Consider the following 20,038-nt stretch of genomic DNA (forward strand, 5'->3'; position numbering starts at 1 on the left):
TATCAGCATTAATTGGCATTAATTAGAATTTACGCGCACTACTTGCTAATTGTATTCTGTAACTATAAGTCACATAGTTGAAAAGTGGGTGTGGTTTTGGGCGTGGAATGGGAGATCATGGGCATTTGTAAAATCTATGCACGTTGTTATAGAATATACTCGCTCCATGCCTAATTTAGGCGTTAGGATGTACACCAGGTTTTACTTGGCATAATTGACCGTGACTAAATTTAGTCATGTGGACTACGCTTGGTGTATTCTATAAACTGTGTGGAAATTTAGGCTTATTCTATAAGGTGCACCTAAATTAAAGCGTACTTTATAGAACACGCCTAAGCATAGTAACATAGTAAATGACGGCAGATAAAGACATGTACGGTACATCCAGTCTGCCCAAGATAAACTCATTTTACATGGTATGCGATACTTTATATGTATACCTGAGTTTGATTTGTCCTTGCCATTTTCAGGGCACAGACCGTAGAAGTCTGGCCAGCACTGTTCTTGTACTAAAAGTTCTGAAGCTAACATCGAAACCCCTTAAAATTTACACTCCAGCCCATCCATATCTATTCAGTCACGATTAGGGCACAGACCGTAGAAGTCTGCCTAGCAGTGGTTTTGCTTTCCAATTACCAGTGTTGCCACCCAATTTCCACTAAGATTCCGTGGATCACTTTCTTCTAAACAGGATTTCTTTGTGTTTATCCCATGCATGTTTGAATTCCGTTACCCCACCTCCCGCTCAACTCCACCACCTCCCACAAATTTCATTTTTGCGCTGAATTTTTAGGCATGATAAATAGAATCTAGTCCTTAATGCACAGAAACAGGCTATTGCGTGACCAAATTAAGGTGATTTGCTGTCGTTTGCCTGTTATCGCTCAGTAAACTGCCCATTACCTAATTTTTCAGAATTTCTCTGTCAGGAGGAGCGACATGGGTAGAGAGTGGGTGTTACAGTTACCACGCACTAAAGGACTAGATTCAGTAAATGATGCCCACATTTGGGTGCCAGAGAAAATCAGCGCCCAACGCTATTCTATAAAGGGATCTCCAGACTGAGCGCCCTTTATGGAATAGAACGCAACACCAATTCCTGCACCCAAATTTGGGCACCAGGGCTTATGCCTGCTGAAATCAGGTGTAATTCCTACTGCCCAATTTTGGCACACATCTCATTATTCTATAATACTGCGTGTGAAAATGTTCAGAATGCCCCTGACCTGCACATGCCCCTCCCATGGCCACGCCCCCTTATGGGTTGCATCCTATAGGATTCAGGCACTCAGTGTTATAGAACAGCACATTTGCAAGATGTGCATGCAAGTCCCAACTGGTGCCAATGAACATCAATTACTGCCATTAATTGACTCATGAACCAATTAAGTTGCGTACACCAGGGGCATAGCTACGTGGGGCCACGGGGGCATAGGCCCCCACAGATTATGCCCTGGCCCCCTCTACATTTGACTCCCCCCCCCCCCCCCACCGTCGCTGCCCGACCCGCCACCGCATCAGGTACCTTGTTTGCTGGCAGGGGTCCCCAAACCCCGCCAGGCGAAGAGTTTTCTTCAGCGCCGGTCAACTCAGGCGCCTTCATTGTGGGATCATCTGTTTCTGATGCCTTACATCCTGCACCGTGCATGTAGCAGGGGGCGGGTGGGCGGCGGCGGGGGGGGGGAGGTTTGCGGTTGCTGTGGCAGTCCAAAGTGGCGGGGGGGTCAGCTGCGGTGAGGGGCGGGTCAGCTAAACAGTGCCCCCCACCTCGGGCTCTGGCCCCCCCTCCCACTAAGGTCTGGCTACGCCCCTGGTGTACACATCTCAGGATCGTGCTGAAATTTTGGCTTCCAATTTTGGGCACCATATATAGAATCTGAGGGTAAATGATCAATGCACTATAAACACGGGAGTGCTTACCTCCTAAATAGGAACTGGTAAGTACTGTTGCACTACCTGTGGCCAGATAGCACACACTTTTTGACACTTTAACGTGGGACGAGCATTAGAAAATGCTGGTTCTGCTTCCACTGGTTGCCATGTAAAATTTGTAGTTGGTGTATTCCTGCATTAATCCGTGGTAACGACAAAAGTTTACCACAATTGAGTAAAAGGGTCCTTAAATTAGCATTCATTTAGTTTTGTCATGTTTCTCCCAAACTGAATATTGTGATAGGAGTGATAACAAGATTGAATACGACACTACAAACCCTAAGTGGTGATCCCTTCTTAGGGCAGGTCTGAGCACAGTTCATAGAGTATCAGAAGATCTGCCCATTTCTAAAGATGTGAATACATTCAGAGCAATATTTAAACTACACAGTTGCCATTTCTATTGAACACCAGCTGTTGTGTTGAAACTTAGAATCAAATATTCTGCAGCAGCCGAAATCTGGATATCAGTGTTCAGTATTAGAGTATGAGACAGGCACTGATGCAGTATGTGGGGTTCTTCAAGTATAAGTTTTGGCGGACCACACCCTGAGGCAGCACTTGTGAAGCATGCCATATGTTGGTGACGGCGTCCGTGCTTGGCAAAATGTGAAAAGAATTTGAAGAATTGTTACCTTGGAGTATTTTAAATTATCTTCTACAGACGTGAGATATGTTTGCAAAAGTCAAGGATACGTATTGGAATTAGTGAACTTTGTGGAAGTGAATATTTAAAGACGTTATGAACCTTTTTTCTGCTGTTTGGAACTGACTTTGAAAAAGGAAAAAAATCAGATACAGCTGGGATTTTGTGAATTAAGGGGCCCTTTTACTAAGCCATGTAGGTGCCTATGCGCACATCCTACACATGTCAATTTTGAACTACCACCTGGCTACCACGTGGCCCGGGTGGTAATTTCATTATTTGCACACATCCACTAAGCCTTCCAGAAATTTTCTGGCGTGTGGCGGTAACCAGACGGTAATCGACATTGTACGAGTATAGACCGTTACCACCTGGTTAACATGTGAGACCTTACTGCTAGGTCAATGGGTGACGGTAAGGTCGCAGGCCCAGAATAGACGCGCACCAATTATTATTTTGCTGCATGTCCATTTTCAGCCAAAAAAAGAGGCCATTTTTGCAGGTGCGCTGAAAAATGGACCTGCACACATCCAATACATGCATCCACACCAGCACAGGCCATTTTTCGGTGCACCTTAGTAAAAGGACCCCTAAGAGTCCTCTCTGGCTTATGTGGACCATTAAACTGATTTATCCAATATTAGAGTATGGCAGTGACTGCCTCTGTTGTCCGGATAATTATGTATTGTGTATGTATTATTATTCTCCGCCTTGGAATAAAGGTAGACTATCTCTCTATATAATAATTTGTTCATCTGCATCCCTGGATGGCTGGCTGGCTGGGTTCGTAACCATATGCAAATGAGCTTACGTCAGCTCGCCTCCAGCGTTCCCTTCCCTCTCAGTGTCCCACCCTCGCGGAAAGACGAAATGGAATCAGAGGAGGGCGGGACACTGAGAGGGAAGGCAAGGGAAGGCTGGAGGCGATGCGAGCTGAGGGGAGACATGATAGAGGTATATAAAATAATGAGTGGAGTGGAACAGGTGGATGTGAAGCGTCTGTTCACGCTTTCCAAAAATAGTAGGATTAGGGGGCATGCGATGAAACTACAGTGTAGTACATTTAAAACAAATAGGAGAACATTTTTCTTCACCCAACGCGTAATTAAACTCTGGAATTCGTTGCTGGAGAATGTGGTGAAGGTGGTTAGCTTGGCAGAGTTTAAAAAGGGTCCTTTGGACGGTTTCCTAAAGGACAAGTCCATAGACCGCTACTAAATGGACTTGGAAAAATCCACAATTTCAGGAATAACATGTATAGAATGTTTGTACGTTTGGAAAGCTCCCAGGTGCCCTTGACCTGGATTGGCCGCTGTCGGGGACAGGATGCTGGGCTTGATGGGCCTTTGGTCTTTTCCCAGTATGGCATTACTTATGTACTTATGAGCCGAGCCTGCCGCTGCTGCAACCTGAGTTATTGATGGGAGGGGAGAGGAAAATCGCTGGACATGGATGAGATGGGATGGGAGGGCAGAGGAAGGGAGGGGAGAATCGCTGGACATGGAGGGGATGAGATGGGATGGGAGGGGAGAATCGCTGGACATGGAGGAGAGGGCAGGGGAGAGAGACGAGAAAACGCTTAGACGATAGCCTTCCTAGGGCTCATTTCATTTGTTCTGAAATGGATGTTTTTGTTTGTAAATAATAATAGATAAAATAATATGAAATGGCAATATTCAGTTCAGTTCTCCAGATAACTATCTGGATAACTTAGTACAGTTGTTTTGGTTTTCTTTTTTGCTGTCTTACATAATCCTTATAGTTATCCAGATACCGGCACTGAATATTACTAGTCTCTAGATATATTTCATCTCTGCCCAGACCCTGGTCCCGGACCACCCTGGCAGTATCTGGATAGCACCGAAACGCTGTCTGATGAATTTCAGCAGACATTATTCAGGTAATGCCACTGAAAATCCATAGATGGCGCTGGTCAGCATTACTTATCCAGGTGGCAACACCTGTTACCTGACTAAGTAGTTTTGAATATCAGCCCAGTTGTTATCCTGACCTACAAAGAAATACCCTCCTCCTTGTGCCACAGGGTGGCTCAGATTTTGAGACTGGGTGCCTATGCCATAGAGCTACAGTATGTGTAGAGACAAGTTCCTGCTAAGATGGTTTGGCTACTGAGTTCTTGTTTTTCAGGGCACCACAGTTTATTTTCTGCTAACCTCAGTTCTGAATGACACCAATCTGTTTGAAAATCCTGAAACCTTCCGCCCTGAGCATTTCCTGGATGAGAAAGGTTCCTTCAAAAAGAGTGAGGCCTTCATCCCATTTTCTACAGGTATGCCAGGTGGTCTTGGAGCTTTTCTCTGCAAGCACTCATTCACCCAGTGGCGTACTAAGGGGGGGGCGGTGGGTGCGGCCCGCCCCGGGTGCACGTCGCTGGGGGGGTGCCGCGCGCCGGTCAGCTTCGTTGTTTCCATGCTCCCTCTGCCCCGGGGCAGAGGGAGCATGGAATCAACGAAGCTGACCGGCGCGCGGCACCCCCCCCCCCCAGCGGCATGCACCCGGGGGGGTTCTTTCGCCGGGGTGGGGGGGTGACGAGGGGGTTCGTGCTGCACCGGGGGGGGGGGGGGGGGGCGGGGAGCTGCACCCAGGGGGTGGGGCGCATCGGCGACCGCCCCGGGTGTCAGCACCCCTAGGAACGCCACTGCATTCACCACCCCCCTTTTCCTGTGATTCTGAAAAGATATTGACCTTTCTTTACAGGGTTGACCTGCTGCTGTCTCCTTCTCCCGGCTGGTACAGGGCAATAGGGATGGGCAGCCATTTTGTTTCATTTTGTCTCACATGTTGATTGCAGCATTCTTTGATTTAGTTTGGTTTGGTTAGTCTTTATATTCATTTCTATAGTGCTACTAGATGTACGCAGCACTGTACACTTGAACATGAAGAGACAGTCCCTGCATAAAGTCTGCTCTAAAACAGGTGCAAGTGGGTTGTGCCTATGTTCCTGGCACATTCTTTGCCAGATATACTAGTGTTTTACACAGACAAGTAGGTCCATAGGTCGGTATTTCCATAGGTGCATACCCATGGCAACCAGTTATAAAATTACCTTTTATAGGGTGCACCTAGATCACCTAAAGTGAGGTGCCAGGATGATGTGCACTAAGCCCCAATTCTACAATGGAAATATAGAATACTAGCCTAAATACACAGTTGTGCACCCGATGATCAAAGGTAAATGCGGGCACTAGAGGCCAGTACTAGTGCTGGACTAGCTCCCACATTTACCTTCACACCCATGATCATCGGACTCACAGCACCAGCGCCTAGTGGTGTGCTGGTAAATTTTTAACAACATGCTCTTTCCCCGGGTATAGCCGGCCCTGCAATTTGAAAGGGGGCCCTAGTCCACCTCAGCACACACACCCCCAAATTGCAGGGCTGGCTGTACCTGGGGAGAGAGCCTGGGGGAGGGGGTAATGCATTACTCTCTCCAGGAAAAAAAAAGATTTTAAATGCTCCCATGTTCCAATCTTATTTCATGTTTAATGTGGGATAAAATACCATAAATCCTATATAATAATTTGCACGTCTGGATGCCTGGGTTCGTAACACACTTCCCATTGGTCCGCCCTCGTGATGATGTCAGAGGGTGGATCAGTGAGAGAGAAGGGAAGCCAGCATCAGCCAGCCACAGAACGTTGGAGGTGAGTAGAGAATCGCGGGAGAGTGGCCCCCCTCCCTCCCCCCTGTCTCCCTCCGAGTTCCAGGCCCCCCTCTCTTTCAATGGAAAGCAATGGAAGTAAAACCCGGCTGGCTCAATCCGTCCTCCTTTTTCTGGAGCCATATGGTAACCCTAGTTCTAGGCCACCTCCTCTTCGAGTTCCAGGACCCCTTCCCTCCCTCCCTCCCTCCCTCCCTCCCTCTCCTCCCCTCCCATCCTCTGAGTTCCAGACCCCTGCGCCTCCCTCCCTCTCTGTCTCTCCCTGCCAAGTGCAAGCACGACCTGTCCTCCGCCTGCCCCTCGCCTTCCTGTGTGCTGGTCAGAATTTAAAAATTCTTACCTCAGGGTCCAGCAGCAGCAGTGAAGGCAAGCAGGCACGGCGCTTCAGCCTGCCATCCTGTCTGTCTCAGCTCTGCCTCTGGTCCCGCCCTTCCGGAAACAGGAAATGAGGGCGGGACCAGAGGCAGAGCTGAGACAGAAGGGAAGGCAGGCTGAAGCGCCGTGCCTGCTCGACTTTCACTGCTGCCGCAGGATAGGGTTACCATATGTCCGGATTTACCCGGACATGTCCTCTTTTTGAGGGTATGTCCGGGCAACCGGGCGGGTTTTGCCAAGCTGCCCGTTTATCCGGATTTCTGGACAAACGAGCAGGCTGGTGGGCGGGCCGTTCTATAGGACAGCCCGCCCGCCTGCCTACTACTACTACTACTATTTAGCATTTCTATAGCGCTACAAGGCGTACGCAGCGCTGCACAAACATAGAAGAAAGACAGTCCCTGCTCAAAGAGTTTACAATCTAATAGACAAAAAATAAAGTAAGCAAATCAAATCAATTAATGTGTACAGGAAGGAGGAGAGGAGGGTAGGTGGAGGCGAGTGGTTACAAGTGATTACGAGTCAAAAGCAATGTTAAAGAGGTGGGCTTTCAGTCTAGATTTAAAGGTGGCCAAGAATGGGGCAAGACGTAGGGGCTCAGGAAGTTTATTCCAGGCGTGGGGTGCAGCGAGACAGAAGGCGCAAAGTCTGGAGTTGGCAGTAGTGGAGAAGGGAACAGATAAGAAGGATTTATCCATGGAGCGGAGTGCACGGGAAGGGGTGTAGGGAAGGACGAGTGTGGAGAGATACTGGGGAGCAGCAGAGTGAGTACATTTATAGGTTAGTAGAAGAAGTTTGAACAGGATGCGAAAATAGATAGGGAGCCAGTGAAGCAACTTGTGGAGAGGGGTAGTATGAGTAAAGCGACCCTGGCGGAAGACGAGACGGGCAGCAGAGTTTTGAACCGATTGGAGAGGGGAGAGGTGACTAAGTGGGAGGCCAGCAAGAAGCAGATTGCAGTAGTCTAAACGAGAGGTGACAAGGGTGTGGATGAGGGTTTTGGTAGAGTGCTCGGAAAGAAAGGGGCGGATTTTACGGATGTTGTAAAGAAAGAAACGATAGGTCTTGGCAATCTGCTGGATATGAGCAGAGAAGGAGAGAGAAGAGTCAAAGATGACCCCAAAGTTTTGAGCTGAGGAGACAGGGAGAATGAGACAGCCATCAACAGAAATAGAAAACGGGGGGAGTGGGGAAGTGGGTTTGGGGGGGGAAATGAGAACCTCGGTTTTGGTCATGTTTAATTTCAGGTGGCGTTGAGACATCCAGACAGCAATGTCAGACAAGCACGCTGAAACTTTGGTTTGGATGCAAGGTGAGATATCAGGGGTAGAAAGGTAGATTTGGGAGTCATCAGCATAGAGATGGTAGGAAAAGCCATGGGATGAGATTAATGAACCAAGGGAAGAAGTGTAGATAGAAAAGAGGAGGGGACCAAGAACAGAACCCTGAGGTACGCCGACAGGCAGAGTGATAGAAGTAGAAAAGAATCCACCAGAGTGAACACTAAAGGTGCGGAGGGAGAGGTAGGAAGGGAACCAGGAAAGGACAGAGCCCTGGAATCCAAGTGAGGACAGGGTATCGAGAAGTATGCTGTGATCGACAGTGTCAAAAGCAGCGGAAAGATCAAGAAGAATGAGGATGGAATATTGACCTCTGGATTTAGCCAGTAATAGGTCATTGGAGACTTTAGTAAGCGCAGTTTTGGTTGAGTGGAGAGGGCGAAAACCAGATTGTAGTGGGTCAAGAATAGCATGTGAGGAGAGAAAATCAAGGCAGCAGTGGTGAGCAGCACGCTCAAGTAATTTGGAGAGAAAAGGGAGGAGGGAGATGGGTCGGTAATTAGAGGGACAAGTAGGGTCGAGTGAAGGCTTCTTAAGGACAGGTGTGACCACAGCAAGTTTAAAGGCAGTAGGGACAGTTGCAGTGGAAAGTGAGAGGTTGAGAATGTGACAGATAAAAGGAATAAGAGCAGGTGAGATGGCATTAAGAAGGTGAGTGGGAATGGGATCAGAGGAACAGGTGGTACATTTTGAGGAAGAAAGGAGAAGTGTAGTTTCCTCTATAGTATCTTCAGGAAAGGAGGAAAAGGAATGAGGGGAAGGAGAGAGAGGGGAACGGACTAGTGGAGGGAGAGGTGGCGAGGTAGAGAATTCAAGGTTTATCTTTTGAACCTTGTCGTGAAAGAATTCAGCAAGGGTCTGAGGAGATAATGAAGGGGGAGTTGGGGGAGGGGGCACCTTGAGGAGAGAGTTCAATGTGGTGAAGAGAAGTTGAGGATTAGAGCCAAGAGAGTTGGTCAGTTGGATATAATAATCCTGTTTGGCGCGTAAAAGAGCAGATTGGAAAGAGGTCAGCATGAACTTAAAGTGTAAGTAATCAGCAAGGGCCCGAGATTTCCACCAGAGGCGTTCGGCAGAGCGGGTACAGGAACGTAGGTAGTGGATATTAGAAGTCAGCCAAGGTTGGGGTTTTGTACGCCTTATAGGGCGGGTCATCAAAGGTGCAAGTGTGTCTAAGGCAGAGGATAGAGTATTGTTGTAAGAAGAAACAGCCTCGTTGACAGACATGGATGGTGCCACAGTAGAGAGGAGGTTTGAAACATGGGAGGATAGAGATGAAGGGTCAATATCGTGAAGATTCCTAGATAAATTAGATAAGATAGGACGGGACTGGGAGGGAGGAGATTTAAGTGTGAAAGTTATAAGATGGTGATCAGAGAGGGGAATATCAGAGGCAAGGAAACTAGAGGGTGAACAGTTGGAGGAGTAGATGAGATCAAGACAGTGACCAGTTTGATGAGTGGGGGAGGTGGAGCATAGTTGGAGATTAAAGGAGGATGTTAAAGCGAGTAACTTGGAAATATAAGAGTTGGAAGGATCATTAGCAGGAATATTAAAGTCACCAAGGATGAGAGAGGGGGAGGAAGGATCATTGAAGAAGGCAAGCCAGGCATCAAAGTCACTGAGAAAGGATGAAAGGGACTTATCAGGGAGACAATAAATGACCGCTATTCGAAGAGGCAGAGGAGAGAAAAGACGGATAGAGTGGACTTCAAAGGAGAAAAAACAGTAAGATTGAGGTAGAAGAAGGAGCTGAAATCTGGAGGAGGGAGAGAGAAGCAGTCCAACACCGCCCCCACGACCAGCAGGGCGAGGAGTATGTGAAAAAAGATAACCGCCATGGCAGAGGGCTGCGACTGAAGCAGAGTCATCAGGGCAGAGCCAGGTTTCTGTTATGGCGAGCAGATGGAGGTGACGCGAGATAAAGAGGTCCTGGATATAGGGGAGTTTGTTACAGATAGAGCGGACATTCCACAGGGCGCAAGAGAAGGGCAGAGAAGAGGAGGGAAGTAGAGGAATAGAGATGAGGTTAGAAAGGTCGCAGTGAGATCTGTAGAGTTGGGATAATAGTTGGTGAGGAGGGCCAGGAATGGGATTGATGTCACCGGCTGAGAGTAAGAGAAGGAGTAAAAGAGAGCAGAGGAGAGTAGGAGAGGTGTGGCCACGAAGGCGTCGAAGGCGAGAGGTATTTAGGTGGAATGGGGAAGGCAAAATGGAGGGAAGAAAGAGACGGAGATTAAAAGCCAAGAGGGAGGAAGAGGGTAGGAGAGAAGGTGAGGCGATGAAGTCGATGGATGGGCAGTGAGTTCCTGTAGCGGAGAGAGTTAGGGGGTGAGGGAAAAGATTAGGAAGGGACAGGGCTAGGAAGAGAATGTGAATAGGGGCCATAAACGACTGAGGTTCTTTAGCAAGTGGGAAGAAGATTAGATGTAAAGAGAAAAATGCCCCGGCACGCAACACCTAGAGCAGAAGCCCTGAGTGGATCGGAGTGGACCTGAATGTCACCCCGGAGAAGGCTGTAAGGATATGCAGATGAGCTGCAAGTCCTCCATAGCACCTGAAAGGCAGCCGGTGGTAGAGCTGGGCACCTCTCAGCTGAGGAAAGGCTTACCAGGGGTTAGGCCGAAGCCAGCATTCCTCCCCCTGAGGGTCGCCTGCCCGTTTGTCCAGAAATCCGGACAAACGGGCAGATTGATAGCCTCCCCTCCCCTTACTTACTAGTGCCCTGGTGGTCTAGTGACCTCTTCCGCCTTCGGGGCAGGAATGAGCCCCCTCTTTCCTGCACGGAGCACTGCCCTGCATGCATTCTTCCTGTTGGTGATCCTCGGCACCAATTCAAAATGGCCGCCGAGAGTAGAAGTGACCTCGCGAGACTTCAACTCTCGGTGGCCATTTTGAATCGGTGCTGAGATCACCAACAGGAAGGATGCATGCAGGGCAGCACTCCGGGCAGGAAAGAGGGGGCTCTTTCCTGACCCGAAGAGGTCACTAGACCACCAGGGCAGTAGTAAGGTAAGGGGAGGGGGGTGATGGGGTATGTGACAGGGGGGAGGGGAAAATGTGACAGGAGTGGGACAAGGGGGTGACAGGGGGCGGAGCGAGGGTGTGAAAGGGGGCGGGGTGGGGTGTATAGTGGGGGTGGGGCATGTGTCCTCCTTTTTGGGGGACAAAATATGGTAACCCTACTGCAGGAACATGAGGTAACAAGTTTTAAATTACAGCCGGCATGCAGGAAGGCGAGGGGCAGGCGGAGGACAGGTCGTGCTTGCACTTGGAGGGGAGAGAGAGAGAGGGAGAGAGGCATGTTGGTCTGGAGGGGGGCATGGAACTCGGAGGGGAGGGGAGGCGCGGATGTCTGGAACTCGGAGGCACTTACAGCCGGCACTTAGGAAGGCGAGGGGCAGGCGGAGGACCAAGAGAAGAGGGCGGCCAACGCAGGTCGGGCTTCCACTTGGAGGGGACAGAGAGAAAGGGAGGGAGGCATGGGTGTCTGGAACTCAGAGGAGAGGGGGGCATGGAACTCAGAGGAGAGGGGAGGAAAGGGAGGAAGGGAGGGAGAGAGGAGGGCCTGGAACTCGGAGGGGAGAAGAGAGAGGGAGAGGGGCATGGAACTCAGAATGGCTGCAAGGCAGGGACTCGCGACACAACTGGCCATTGACATACAGACTCCTGTGCCGCTCGAACTGCATCAAAACAAGCAGGGTGGCGGAAAACAGGCAAGTGCAGAACTCGCACCATAAATTGATGCTGACCTACCGACTCCTGCCCCACAAGGACTACATCGTACTCTCTCTCTCACACACTGTCTCTCTCACACACTCTTTTTCTGTCTCACACACACTTTCTCGGTCACAGACACAGTCTCTCACACACTCTCTCAGTCTCACACACACATGCTCTCTCTCACACACACTCTCTCTCTTACACAAACACTCTCTCTCTAGCACACACTGTCTCTCTCACTCACACACTGTCTCTCTCAGACACACATTCTCTATCTCACACACTCTCTCTCACACTTACTCTCTCCCTATCTCTCACATACACACTCACACACAATCTAATTCTCACACACACACTATCTCTCACACACACACTCGCATATAGTCTCTCTCTCTCACACACACACTCGCACAGAGTCTCTCTATCACACACATACTCTCTGTCACACACACACACACACACACTCTGGCTCTCTATCTCTCTCAAACACACTCTCTCTCTGTCTCACATACACACTCGCACACAGTCTAATTCTCACACATACACTCTCTCTCACACACTCACTCTCTCTCTCAGAGGAGAGGGAGCGGAGCCGGGAACTCGGATGAGAGGGGGGAGGGAGGGGGCTAAGCTGGAACTCGGAGGATAACCTTGCTAGAGCCCGTTTCATTTCTGTGAGAAACGGGCCTGTTTTACTAGTAAGTAAATAAATAAATAAATAGATAGAAACTCTGAATGTTGAGTACCTGATTCTCATAACATGATGTCTGTTTTAGTGGCCCTTTACCAGAAGAAAAAAAAAATCTCTGCACGAATATAATACATGCTAGGGTGTCCCTATAACCAGTCCCTCCAAATGACACACTGATTTCGATGTATAACAAATTACTACTCTATTTATGAAAAGTTATTCTGTTACTATACTTCCTCCGTGTACATTCGTATTCATAAGCCGGCATGTTTGAAAATATAAGTCAGATTAAATACATATTCAACAATTTTTTTTATATTATCCTCCCCACTCCACCCCACCCACCTACCTAACTATTCCAGACTTCCTCCCCACTCCCCCGAGTCGCAGGGTCCCGGCACATACCTGAACTGAAGCCACCCTGGTGGTCTAGTGGATTCTTTGGGGCAGGAAAGATCCCCAATCTTTCCTGCCCAATGCCGCATCTTCTTTAAAATGGCTGCCGAGACTTACAAGGGCAGCCTTGCAAGACTCCAGCGGAAGTCTCGTGAGGGCTTCGCTGGAAGTCTCGGCAGCCATTTTTAAAGAGCAGTGCGGCAGCGGGAGGGTCACTGCCGGCAGTGGGCTGGAAAGACTGGGAATCTTTCCTGCCCAGAAGAATCCTCTAGACCACCAGAGTGGCTGCCTTCAGGTATGTGCTGGGACCCTGCGGCTCGGGGGAGGGAGATCCCAAAAGGGAGCAGGAGGGAGAGCCCTGCTTGAACAACAACAACCAGGTCAACCTGTCTGAACAACCAGCTCGCAAAATGTTTAAAAATTTAACAACTGGCTCACGTGAGCCGGTGCGAACCGGCTCCAGCACACCACTGCCCGTGCCCCTCAATACCGCATAGCTCATTTAAATTAGACACAAGGCACGGGGGGCTGGAGATCTGATGAATCTCTAGCCCCCACCCCCCACACTCCCCCCAAAAATCCCAGGTGGCCCAAGTGGGCTGCCAACACAGCCCTCCATCTGCCTCTGGTGGTCTAGCAGCCAACCCCCACCCCCGTACGTCCGTGATGGAGGAGGGAGTAGCACACTCACTCCTCTTCCAGTGCCGCCTTCAAAATGGCGGTACCCTGTCCTGCACAGTGCATCCTAGGATGCGCTGGGCAGGGCTTCCCTACCATATAAGGGAGAAACATTGAATAAAGATCTCTATTGGTAACCAGGTCTCCTTGGCCTTTTTTGATCATCCCTACTGTATTCCTCTCTTCTATATCGCTGTGGGGAACTTGTTCTCATTTCTGTCCCATTTTGCAATTTAAACATCCAGATGCTATTTATTTATTTATTTGTTTATTTATTTATTTTAAAAATTTCTATATCACCTATAACTAGGTGGTTTACAAGAAAGGTAGACAGTATTCGTATCACAAAGACTAAAAACAAATTAAACCATAATAGTTCAAACTTCATAATTTAAAAAAAGCCGAGACAAACAATTTCACCTGGGGTCATGTAAGTAGTTACTATCCCTAAAGGGGTAATATTCAGCTACCAGCAGTCATTGTTTTTTAAGTCACTTTTAGCCACAGGATGAAATAATCCTGGATATTCCATGCTAGGCCATGTCCAGGCTCTAGCATTGGCTATCTGGGTAAATGGGGTCATCCAAAGTTAACAGGGTACTGGCTGATATTCAGACCAGTGCCCAGTTAACTCGGTGCATAAAGTTAGGATAGTCTTTTTGTCCTAATAACTTTATCCCCTTTCTTAATTGATTAGTGGACTGAATATCACCACTAACCGGTTATGTACCAATTCTGCCCATGGTCCCCCTCTGGATGGCCCCGGCACTAGCACCTCAGCAGTCAGAGTCAATCAAGGAGCTTTGATTAGCAAAAGACGTCGTGACATCACAAAGCTGAAGCTACTCCACCCAATGTTTTCATTCTCTCCAATGCAGCTGCCGCCATCTTGGTACACCCAAAACAATGCAATTGAAATGGTAACAAGCTCCGCCTACTGACTTCAGGCCAAAGAAAGGGCCAAGCATGCTCCCACCATCTCCTTTTAACTAAATCTCCTTGGAGTCAATATTCAAAGGCACTACCCATGTAAGTGCCGCTGAATATTGGCGGATGTTCAGCTCATTGGGGTTTAACCAGACAGAAGCCTCTCTTACCTAGTTAAATCCTTTCAAATATCAGATCTGTAACTTTTAAAAACATACTGATAGAAGATTTATGTATTAGCCACCCAGCAGCCAATGCATAATCTCTTTGAATATCAGCCCAAATATAAATTATGGGACCTTTTACTAAGCTGTGCTAAGTGCCAACATGCACTTAACATGACAAAAATGGGCTAACACAGGACGCTGCATTAATTTTATCATTAGTGCATGCATTAATCGCATACTAATTATTTTTAGGGGGGCTGGGTGCACGTCATGGGCAGAGAATGAATGTGAAAGCATAAACCGGTTAGCACGCTGACATTACCGTGCACTAACTAGTTTATGCGTATTTAACGCAAAAGCCTTTATCCTAAATAAGTGGCAGTAAGTGCACCTGCCAAATTTGCACATGGCGTGAAAAAAGATAATAGGAAAATGGCAACGGCCGCTGTAAACCTGGGCATAATGGATTTGATTCTACATATGACGCTTGCAAAATAGGTGCTGAAAATATTTTCGCCTATTTAGGCGTGGTTTACAGAATATGCTTAACGGATTTGTAGAATATGCCTAGTGGCCTTGCCTGTGCCTAACTCTAGGTGCATCCATTTTCACCAAGTAAAATTTGGTGTAAATACCGGTGTCTAAGTTAGGCGCAACACAGGTGTATTCTATAACCCTATGCATAGATTTTAGGAATGCCCACAGCCCACCCATTCCACACCCATGTCCACGCCCCCGCCCCCTTTTTTGGCAGTACACATTAGAATTTATGCACACCATTTTATAGAATAAGCCTAGCAAGTTGTGCACATAAATTCTAATTAATGCCAATTAGAGTCAATAATTGCTAGTTAAGTGGCAATTATCAGTGCTGATTGGCTTGATAATTAATTTAATTGCGTGCAGAAATCCAGAATATGACTGAATTTGCATGTGCAATTTCAGTCGCGCTATATAGAATCTGGGGGAATGTGCGAGAAAGTCCACGTTTTTTGCCACGACTAAGTAGAAGGGCCCCTATTTGGAATTTGATGGTACTTAAGGCAGAGATACAGAACAGAAGATACAACTTTCGTAGCAACCACTCATCCTGTAGTCTTTCACAACACCTCATAATCTTTACCCTTTTTAAATTTGGGTAGCCAGTTAAGTTGTATCTTTGAGTTGTTAGCTTCAGGAAAAGATTTTTTTATTTTCTTTTTTTCAACCTGACAAAACATACGTTAGAGTACAATAGATAGATATATTTTTGCAGCCTAAAAAAATCTCTTTTTGATATGACAGGGCAAACAAATAATCATTGAATCTCCTCTTGCCTCCCCAGGGAAGCGGAGTTGCCTAGGGGAGGGTCTGGCCCGCATGGAGCTCTTCTTGTTCTTCACCACCATCCTGCAGAACTTCACCCTAAAACCAACCAGAGATCCTAAGGACATCAACTTGGTACCAGAAATCAGCGGCACTGGCTACATACCACCCCGGTACCAGTTCTCCATCCTTCCCCGATGAGATACAATGGCCATGTTGCTATATCTCTTTCCATTGACCCTTCCTTTGTGTGCTCCTCTGTCCTGGTCAGAATACAGGATGACAATGCTTGTGTTCTACAGGTTCTTAGAGGAAAGGAACCCACTGAACTTCTGCCTTCTACTAAAAAGCATAGTATATCTTAGTAATGATTAATCAGTATTTACCTTGTTTATTACTCTCTGTTCACCATCGGCATACTCAATAGCATAGGCGCCTACATTTCAAAATGATTAGAGGTGCCAAACACAATACAAATTACCCATCCCTGAACAAAATGAAGGAGCTTGCTCAATATTAGGGGTGTTGAGAACCCACTGGCACCACAGAGCTGGCTGCTATGCTCTATAGGGGTAATTTTAAAGGGCTCTTCCAGGGGTTTAACACAGAAATGGTCCAGAAGTTACCCAGAGTATGTGTATTAAACTTGGGTCAAGGCTGTAGAGTACGGCTCAGTGTTTATAGATGGGGAGGGGTTGTTTATGTACAGTGTTAGTATGCGGGCTGTAGAGGGGGGCTTTGGGTTTATAGATTTGGGGGGAGAGGTTCTTTACAGTGTTAATACCAGGGCTGTAAAAGGGTTCTATGTTTATAGATACCCTCTATGCTCGTCCCAACTCCTCCTTTATCGACCCACCTCCTTACCTATCCTTATCCTCTCTCTCTCACACCTCTTCTATCCCATTTACTCCTTCTTCATTTGTCCTATGACATACCTCCTACGTTGATTCTGATACTACAGATTGTATTCTCTTGTTACTATGTAAGCCGCATTGAGCCTGCGATGAGCAGGAAAGCGCGGGGTACAAATGTAATGAATGAATGAATTAAATAATTAATCACATAGATCCTGTGTATGTGACAGAGGCAATCCCATGGGCAGAGTTGGGATACTTTTAGATGTATGCTCACTTTGTTAAAGTATACATGGATGAGTGCAAAATAAACTGGAAAAGTTTGTATCTGATATAAAACAAGTGATGCATGCACTTTCTGTGGAAAACCTTTCAAAGGGAAAGAGTGTGCCTACCTTCCCTAAGAAAAATTGCTGTAATGTGTATTCCTGCTGTACAAGTTATAAAATTACCCTTCCTATGTGCAGTAGTCACTCAGAGGCAGAGATATGCCTATCTTTCAAAATGGCAGCATCTGACTACACAGTGCATCTTGGGCTGCACCAAATGGGATCAGTCTACCAAATAAGGAATTTTTCCCCTATTTGGTAGTCTGGGCAGAGACTACTAAATAAGGGAAAAATCTCTTTATTTGGCAGGCTGACCCTGATCAGTACATCCAAGGATGCACTGCACAGGGTCAGGTGCCACCATTTTGAAAGATGGCAGCACTGAGGCAAGAACAAGTGGGCATTGCTACTACCTCTTTCAAGCTACAGGATTTGGGAGGGGTCTTGGGAAAACACTGGAAATGGTGGTTGCCACTAGACACTAGGGAAAGTTTATTTTTTTAAATGGGGGGGGGGGCTTGGGTTGGGGTTGCCGCTAGACACCAAAGCTTTTTTACAGTGGGGAAGAGAGGGAGGGAGGGGGTTAGTCATGTTGAGAGGTTGGGGGTGTCACTACACATCAGGGAATTAAAAAAAAAAATTTATATTGAGGGGAAAAGGGTCAGATTGGATTGGGTCGGGATGTGGTAGGTGCTATCAGGGGCATCAGGTTGGGGGGGGGGCACTAGACTACCAGTACTGATGCCAAAATCATGCCAGTGACCCTACCTATCAGTGCGTGAGCCAATCACCACTCATGCACCGACAGGAAGGGAGACATTTTGCAATGAGCTGCAGATGTCTGCTGTCTTTCTAATACGGCAGTAATTTGCATGCTCATTGAATAATGCATCCTGGGGGCAATTTTTGTGGAAAGCTTGTGATAGAGGCCGTGCAGTCAGTGGCTCTATCACATGGCTTTCTGCACCTAACCCTCAGACCCAAGAGCCCAAATTTAGCCAACTAGCTCAATCCCTTATGCAATCAATCTCATATAAAACAATTTCCCTGCCCATTCCCCAACCCCCTTCCTCCCCATTTCTTTATATTATATGCTGAAGAGGCAGGAGGACCCAGTCTTAACTCTTACCAGGTTTGGCATCCAACACTGCTCTTGCAAAACCCAGTGTCAGAGAGGCAGGTAAAGGGTAAGCCTATGTCCTGCCAGCTTGGCGTTGGCAACTTAGGGTGATTTCTGAGGAGTTGGGGGATGTCAGGGGATTCTTTTTGATATAAGATTACATGTTTATATTTGTGTTTATCCTTATATTTTATATATCATCCTTTACAGTGCATCAGAGTGGTCTACAGTACAATATATAAATAAAAGAACACAAAGAACAGAACAGACAGAGATATAGCCCTGCATTAATCCTAACCCCACACCATCAGAGCATCAAGAAATGTGTCTTGAATCCCGCTTTCAAGAGGTCTCTAATCCACCTAGAATCTGGAAGATAGAGTGGAAAATAAATACTAAAAATAAATAAATAAATCCCATTCCGGAGGAGAGGGGCCAAGATATAAAATACCGTGCTCCACTTATAATCAAGATACATTGGATAAGGAGAGGGTAGTGTAAGATGTTATGACCATGCAACACCATACTTATTTAAATTGCACTGGCTTTTGGTACAAGCCAGAATTCATTTTAAATTATTATTGTTTGTATTTAAAATTGTATATGGCCAGGTATCAGATTACATTTCTAATGCAGTTTTAATGTATTCTGCTTCTAGAATTTTTTGTCCTCTGCAAGAGATTAGATTAACAGTACCTTCAGTGTCGAAGTGTTGTAAAACAACTACTAGAAATAGGTCTATTTTTGGCCAAGGCCCAGATCTGTGGAACAAGCTACCCAGGGATATTAGAGAGATTACTGGTTACTTTAGTTTCAGAAACGTAATTAAAATTTTCTTGTTTAATCAATATCTAATGGCTTTGTTTGATGATAGTTAGGTCCATCTGGTTAAACTATTGTCACCTTAGTTTTAGAAACGTGATTAAAACTTTTTCATTTAATCAATATCTAATAGATTTGTCCGCTGATAGTTAGGTCCATCTGGTCAATCTATTGTAACTCGGTGGGATTTGTTCACCTATTTTTGTTCTTTGGGATCCGCCTTGAACCTGCTAGGTAAAGCGGGATAGAAATCTAAGATTAGATTAGATTTGATTCTATGAACAGAGCACTCTAGGTGACATATAAGGGACTATTATATTGAACAAAAAAGAAGGCTGACCTGTATGGAGGGTACTGAGTGCCATGGCTATTTTTTGAATGTAAGCTCTGTAAAAAAAATAGGTTACCATAAATGCTCGATAAGGAATGCTTAGCATGATGTATCAATTTAATAACAGCTCTTTGGATGACCTGTAACCTTCTAACCAAAGACAACCCAATGTCATTGTAGAATGCATTGCAATAGTCTAACTGAAATTGTATCTATAGCTGGCTGAGAACTGAACTATGGAATTACTCAATGTGTGTTCATATAAGTTCTCTTCTGTATTAGCTATACTTAGAGTCTTTAAGGAGGAAAAGGCTTCTGCTGTTCAGTATATTTTTTTCTGACTTTAGCGTATCGCTTAGTCATCTACCAAACCAATTTCTTCATTAGCCAAAAAACCTCCTGGGGCAATAAATTATCTATTTTGTTCTTCCTTGTTTAAGTCTTTTAAGAATATTTTTTTACAGGGCCTTCACAGACAGCACTTCTCTATACGATAAGTACTGGTGTTACCCTATATATTGTGATAGAGTCACATCCAGGATAGTTGGGTTAAGGAAGATTCAGTCTGAAATACAAGTCCCAGAAGACATTGCAGACAAGGAGCCAGGGGGTGAGATGAAGAACCCGGACTGGACTCCTAGCTGCAATAGGGGAATACATGGGTATAAACTGGCAGGATGTGTAGATTAGCTGCCACTAGGAGGAAAAAGAGATAGGAAA

The 20,038-nt window shown here is 46.6% G+C and overlaps 1 protein-coding gene across 1 annotated transcript in view; it reads left to right on the forward strand.

The window, feature by feature from the left end:
* Positions 1 to 16,929, forward strand: part of LOC115480123 (cytochrome P450 2C18-like) — a 50,547-nt gene extending 33,618 nt beyond the window's left edge. Inside the window, exons 8-9 of the mRNA XM_030218602.1 lie at positions 4,727 to 4,868; positions 15,882 to 16,929. Of these exons, the coding sequence (XP_030074462.1) occupies positions 4,727 to 4,868; positions 15,882 to 16,063 (324 nt within the window). The 3' untranslated portion in view covers positions 16,064 to 16,929. The remainder of the gene's footprint in view (positions 1 to 4,726; positions 4,869 to 15,881) is intronic.
* Positions 16,930 to 20,038: the final 3,109 nt, after the last annotated feature.

This window comes from Microcaecilia unicolor, chromosome 11 (genome assembly GCF_901765095.1).
Source record: "Microcaecilia unicolor chromosome 11, aMicUni1.1, whole genome shotgun sequence".
In the NCBI taxonomy this organism is placed as follows: domain Eukaryota; kingdom Metazoa; phylum Chordata; class Amphibia; order Gymnophiona; family Siphonopidae; genus Microcaecilia; species Microcaecilia unicolor.